Source organism: Pimephales promelas, chromosome 23 (assembly GCF_988280905.1).
Source record: "Pimephales promelas chromosome 23, fPimPro1.hap1.1, whole genome shotgun sequence".
NCBI lineage: Eukaryota > Metazoa > Chordata > Actinopteri > Cypriniformes > Leuciscidae > Pimephales > Pimephales promelas.
In genome coordinates, this window is record NC_142791.1 from 23,132,583 (window position 1) to 23,139,551 (window position 6,969).

At 39.8% G+C, this 6,969-nt stretch overlaps 1 protein-coding gene across 1 annotated transcript; it reads left to right on the forward strand.

The window, feature by feature from the left end:
* The first annotated feature begins 4,766 nt into the window (after nucleotides 1-4,766).
* On the forward strand, nucleotides 4,767-6,408 carry cldn5b (claudin 5b). Its single transcript, XM_039677095.2, has one exon. It carries the CDS (start codon nucleotides 4,930-4,932, stop codon nucleotides 5,581-5,583), a length of 654 nt encoding a protein of 217 aa, XP_039533029.2. The 5' UTR covers nucleotides 4,767-4,929; the 3' UTR covers nucleotides 5,584-6,408.
* The last annotated feature ends 561 nt before the right edge of the window (nucleotides 6,409-6,969 follow it).

Here is a 6,969-nt window from a genome sequence, read left to right on the forward strand (position 1 = left end):
ACTCCTAATCCTACCCATCTCCACCCCTTGATCCCTAACCCCACCCCTAATCCTACCCATCTCCGCTCCCTGATCCCTAACCCCACCCCAAATCTTATCCATCTCCACCCCCTGATCCCTAACCCCACCCCTAATCCTACCCATCTCTGCCCCCTGATCCCTAACCCCACCCCAAATAATACCCATCTCCACCCCCTAATCCCTAACCCCGCCCCTAACCCTACCCATATCCACCCCTTGATCCTACCCATCTCCACCCCCTAATCCCTAACCCCACCCCTAACCCTACCCATCTCCGCCCCTTGATCCTACCCATCTCCACCCCCTGATCCCTAACCCCACCCCAAATCATACCCATCTCCACCCCCTAATCCCTAACCCCACCCCTAACCCTACCCATCTCCGCCCCTTGATCCTACCCATCTCCACCCCCTGATCCCTAACCCCACCCCTAATCCTACCCATTTCCACCCATTCTATCTGGATCCAACTCCGCCCCCATTGAGGTGCTACTGAGGCCCCAAGTCTTCTGCTGCATTTCATTATATAGCAAGCATTATGTATTATGTATTGTAGCAAGACCTTATTTTATATGTAAAAATGAGTTCACATTGAAAATTCACCTTAAATACCGTGCCAGACTTACTAGGGGCAGAAGTTGATTTACATGGAACCGTTTGCTAACAGTGGGAATAGCATTGAGCTAACACCTTTTGAGAGCAGGAGGGTTTAACCATCCGCCCTCCTTTGTGTGCCAGTCATCTCTAAACTCTTAATAGCCTTATTACCTTTTGTTTTACTTATTTCGAAATGAGACATTTGTACCAGTCGCACTGAGACATTTCGAATGATACTAAACACGTATAATACTCGATCATAATCATTCACATTAAACCATTTAGATTCTTGTGTGAGTTTGGGTGATCTTGAGTGAGACCTTCGTCTCAATAGTGCACAAGGGGGAGTTTAAGTGTATCAATCCATCAATCAATCAATCAATCCATCCATCCATCCATCCATCCATCCATCCATCCATCCATCCATCCATCCATCCGTCCATCCGTCCATCCGTCCATCCGTCCATCCATCCATCCATCCGTTCATCCATCCATTCATCCATCCATTCATCCATCCATACATATCTGTTTATGTGTTTCTGTAGAACAAACAGTTTAAATGTTTTTTATTTTTATTTTTAAAGACCCGTACCTGAAGGATTAACAATAGTAATGAATGTATTCTGGGCTGATTGTACATTTCCATTTCTCTGTTATCATAAAACCCCCACTTTTCATTCTGAATGGTTATTTTCTTATCAGATTCCTCTTTATCAAAGTAGGTCACGTGGAATGGCTGTTCTTACACTTTGCACTTATGCCACACTAAGCAAAGATACTTAAGTGGTTGTAATTTGTGTTCGGGGGTATATTTTCCCACTACTATAAATAGTTATGAGTAGTAAACGTTAGCGTTTTGGTGTGGTCTATCTTATGATCATCATGCTACATTTACTTTAAAGTAAGCCCAGTAAAAAACTTGAATCAACCAATGATCTTCTGTCGCTGTCATCAGGCAATTACTGGCATCCTGTTAACCTTGTTTGTTTTTTTTCAAACAAAGCTAAATGCTGTTCGCAGGACAGTGTTGGCAACATAAAAACTAAAACAACAAGGTTTAAAACAAAAGCTGGAAAAAAAGAATAAACAACTGAATTTGTTTTAATATTATTTTTTGTCAGTTTACAAAAGTTGAAAAATGTACATTTAGAAATAATCACAAGTTGTTATTGTAATTTTGGCAGTAAATGGTTCTTGAGTTGAAATGACATGCGAGAACACAAATGTGTTGGCACTAAATGTGTTGCTCAGAAGTTTTACTGCACTTTGAAAAAGCAGCATGCCTTACCGGTAGACTACACTTTTCTTTCGTTTTTGGACCCAGCAACCTGATTACAGTAAATGTCATCAATAGCTTTACATGGAATTGAGCCTCTATGGCAGGCGTTCACTCCAGTAAAACTTCTGGACATAGGAAATGATCACTTCTGGGAAAGCAGCTGTGTGTGAGAAAGCACTGTCCATTAACTAAAATCTAATAGTATGTTATATTAAATTCATTTGAAAAAGAATTAATAATAATCGTACATTTGTAAACATTCAAAAATACAAATTATGAATTGTCTTTACTCTTTTGTTCTGAAGTCATTGGTTCTGATGATTCAGAAGATAAACACTGTTTGGCTCGAGTCTTTCCACAGGAGCCATCGTCCGTCATTTTCTCTGCAGCTGCATGTTCACAATCACAAATATGAGACAGTTCACCCCTCTTCCTGTTTTTCCAGCGCCACTCTTTAGGAGAGGAAGTAACAAATCTAAGCATACATTATGACTGTGCACATGACACACTGGGTTGCACATATATCAAACCGTATCACGCAAGGTGAAAGACATTAAAGCATTTTCATCATGAGTTTTTCAACGAACGTCAAAAATTGGACAATTAAAAATTTTAAACCCAACGGTTGAGTTTGTCCATATTTGACCCATAGATTGCTGCAACCCAGCGATTTTTTTTAATTGACGTATAGTTTTTGCTATAACATATAATAAAAATGGCATGTTTTGCCATGTCGTATGGATTTAAATATCAAACAATTCCGTTTTAGTTTAAATTGAGTTTAAATCCAAAATCGCAATTTTCTTTACTAGCCTATATAGTAGGCGAAAAACTTTGTGAAAAAAGAAGAATGTCGGAATTGACAGCATCGACGGACTATTTGGGATTCTGAAGTGTTCCGATGGACACTTTACTATCCCATGAGTCATCGAGAGGGGATTTATCAATGGCAGTGAAGCAACGCAACTGACGGTTGCAGGTCACATGATAATGACAACATGGAGAATGTAGTGTGTCCAGATTAGGCCTATATTCATACTATAAGCACACATAAACTTTTTTAGTGGTCGTGGAACTTATTCAAAATAAAACGATTTTGGATTATTATTGTTTGACACATTTTCTAATTTTTTTTGTATTTTTTTTTATTTCAATTTAAAAAAAAAAAACAAGTAGCCTAGGGGATTTGTATATTGCAAAGAGCCAGATTAAAAAAACGTTATCACTTAAAGGGTTATTTAAATGTCGTTCCACACCCGCGAGACCTTTGTTGATCTTCGGAAAACAAATGAAGATATTTTTGATGAAATCTGAGCATTTTCTGTCCTTCCGTTGACAGTCTACACAACTACCACATTCAAGGTCCAAAACGGTAGGAAAGACATCATAAGTAATGCATGTGACTCCAGTGGTTTAACTTAAATTTTATTAAGCGAAACGAGCGTTTTGTTATATATATATATATACTTCCGTTCCGTTTATTCAAAGCACGTTCACGGAACTACCTCTCGAGTCAACACAACATGCATGTGTCATCATGTTGCTCCCCCTATGGGTTGTAGGCGGTTGTAGGTAAATATTTTTTTGTAAATTAAGCAGGCCTAAATTATTTTTCTTTGTGCAAAGCTTCGTAAAAATTGTGATTAAACCACTGGAGTCAAACCAAGGGACTGTCAATGGAGGGACAGAAAACTCTAACTTCATCAAAAATATCTTTATTTGTGTTTCAAAGACATTGAGTAAACAAACTAGCCTATAATTTTAATTTTTGGGTGAACTAATACTTTAACTTTGACTTTAAACCATGTTTTAAATTATTTTAAGAGTGTGCATTTCAAACGGATGAGAAATATGGCTAGATAAATAGGCAGGCAAATGGATTAGTCCAATTGGTGGATAGGGAGATGAGATTTCTAATGTGTTCTGAATTGTAGGCGACTGTAACTCGACTGTTTATAAAAGCTATTTTGGCTGGTTGTGTGCGTTTTTATGCCGCCTATTAATTACTTTGCCAAACGATCGAGTTAACTATCAAAGTTACAGAACTTTAATGAACAACATTGAGAAACAAAAATGAGAAAAGTGTCGCACAAATGTATGTGCTGAAGAGACCCCCCCCTCTCCCCCTCTCCTCTCCTCTCTCTCTCTCTCTCTCTCACACACACATACACACACGGTAGTACCAGGCACTAGTACCCCCCAAAAAATTTCCTTCCTAAAGAATACCAGCAGACAAGGAAAGCACATAAACGCTTCTGTCCCTTTTTGAATTTAGCCTATATAGGGGAGCGTTTCCCAAAAGCTATGCCAACAATAGTCAAGTTCTGTCGGTTTCAATATAGTTCAACGAGTCTGTGTTTCCCGTAACCATATAGTTCCAGGAACATTCGCAAGCAGCATCGCAAGTTTTGGGTTGGAACGACAGCTCGAGTTGTGGATATAGCAGCAGTTTAACAAGTACAAATGTAATTTACGTCTTTTATTAGTTTGTAAAGAGATTTTAAAGTGCAAGAGATTTTTTGTAAAGAGCACCGTTTTTGAAGAGTGCACATGTGCGTGCATGCAGAAAAAAATGAGAAATAGTACTCGGATGCCATGTCCGTAATTTAGAGAGATCATTCTTTAGATCTCAAAACAGATTAATTAAAATAAGTTATCCTTATTTATTTTCACCACGTATGTTCAGACTGTAAAACAACAGGTTACGTCGTTGTACGGGAAACGCACCCCAGAATTGTAATGAAGTTGAGCGTTATCCAGTTTTGTCCAGCTCCTCTCACTTCTGATTGGCTGTTGAGAGACGCGCCGCGCTCTGATTGGCCGGAGCTGCTCCTCTTTGTTGTGAGTGCTCTATAACAGCATCCTCCCTGCATACCAGAGCAGAAAAACTCCCTCTGCATCTCATCCTGCAACACAGCTGAGCGATGTAGAGATACTTCTGCTCAAAACACCTGTTTTAGATTCACGAGGGGAATCTAGACTTCACCAGACTTTCTAAACTAAGAGAAGGAGCATCGAAACAACTTTGCAAAGATGATTTCTGCATGTCTGGAGATTATTGGACTTGGCTTGAGTGTCATCGGGACCCTTTTGGTGATGGTGGCTTGCGGGTTGCCCATGTGGAAAGTGTCCGCCTTCATCGAGGGCAACATTGTGGTGGCGCAAACCATCTGGGACGGGTTGTGGATGTCCTGTGCGGTTCAGAGCACAGGTCAGATGCAGTGCAAAATGCACGACTCTGTCCTGGCGCTGACCACTGACCTCCAGACTGCTCGGGCTCTGACGGTCATCTCAGCTGTCTTGGGTGTCCTGGCTCTCATGATAACCATCGCCGGCGCTCAGTGCACCAACTGCATCAGTAAAGAGTCCATCAAAGCCAGAGTAGTCAACGTCGGAGGGGTGATATACATCATCGCGGGCTTGTTTGTGTTGGTGCCTCTGTGCTGGATGGCCAATAACATCATCTCAGAATTCTACAACCCTCAAGTTCCTTATTCAAAGAAGAGAGAAATCGGAGCCGCGCTCTACATCGGATGGGCAGCATCTGCCATGCTTCTGTTCGGAGGAGCAATTCTGTGTTTCTCACGTCCACAAGATGAAAAATCCTCGTATCCCCCCAAATATGTCCTTCCACCTACTAAAAGTACATCTGTCAATGGGGACTATGATAAACGAAACTACGTGTGATGATCACCTCAAACGTTGACCATGGACTTGTGGCTCTGCGCATATATGGACTTTTTAAGGCTGTAAAGCTGTTCAGTATTTGGTTTGTTCACCAATAATCATTCTTGTAAACGAACATGCAGTGTGAGAAATATTTTTTAAAGTACAAATATTCCATATTCATTAAAACCGCAAGTCATGATACAAAGAAATGTTGATTAAAATAGGTTTAGATGAAATAAAGCATCACACTGTAGGACACTGTCAACATCCATTTACATGCAACAGGTCTTGTACCAAACTAGATGCAAACATTCAGATAATGGAATAACAGAATGTATTAACATGTTTGGGTATGGTTATCTGTCATTTGCTCTATTAACAATTTGTCATGGTAATAATGAATTAGATATACACGGGTATTTTTGTCTTTGTTAATGATATGGGTCAACGGGCATCGATGTGGTGTGGGGGTGGGGCTGAAGGGAGGGTCTATATTTCTTGTTTTTGTTCTGCTTTACGATACTGCAGTAATTAGACACGGCCTGTGCTTCAATAAGACTCTGAATAATGCCTATTGTTCTGCTTATAGACTCCAGGCTCTAGCTTAAAACTCTTGAGTGAATATGCTCAGATTCACTGAAAAAAAAGGTTTCATAGCCTACAATTTTGTACAAAGTAATAAATAAAAAAAGTGTTTTGTTAATAATGTGCCCTGTTGCATAATTTTGCTGGTACATGAATGGTGCATGCTTCATATCCTTGAAGTGTCTGAAGTGTACAGTTTAATAAAAATAAAAAGAACTGTAGAAATAGCAATGTCATTTTGTTTTGGGATTTTTTTTTTTAATAAATACATAAATAAATACAAAAACAGTTCCAGCTTGTGGTGTTTAAATACAGTTAACTTTAATAAGTATACTAAAAGGTACAGAGGACAGGTGATGGAAAAAAAATATGAGATGGGAGGGAAAAAAAGTCTTTAAAAGCTTTTGCCTAAATGTTTGTGTTCCCCAGAAAACTTTGTGTTCACCCCCAAAATGTTTGCCTTTCTCGGACAAATTTTGCGTTCATCCCCAAATGTTTGCGTTCCTCCGAGAAACTTTGCATTCGCTCCCAAAATGTTTGCTTTCATCCCCAGAATGTTTGCGTTCCTCCCCAGAATGTTTGCGTTCCTCCGAGAAACTTTGCTTTCGCTCCGAAAATGTTTGAGTTCCTCAGAGAAACTTTGCGTTCGCTCCCTAAATCTTTGCGTTTACTCAGAGAAACTTTGCGTTTGCTCCCTAAATGTTTGCGTTCCCCAAAAAACTTTGCATTCGCCCCCAAAACGTTTGTGTTCCTCCGAGAAACTTTGCGTTCGCTCCCTAAATTTTTGTGTTTACTCCGAGAAACTTTGCGTTCATCCCC

Bases quoted from the DNA above. Each gene is read 5' to 3' on its own strand.
- cldn5b (XM_039677095.2), top strand. From the start codon at position 4,930: ATGATTTCTGCATGTCTGGAGATTATTGGACTTGGCTTGAGTGTCATC.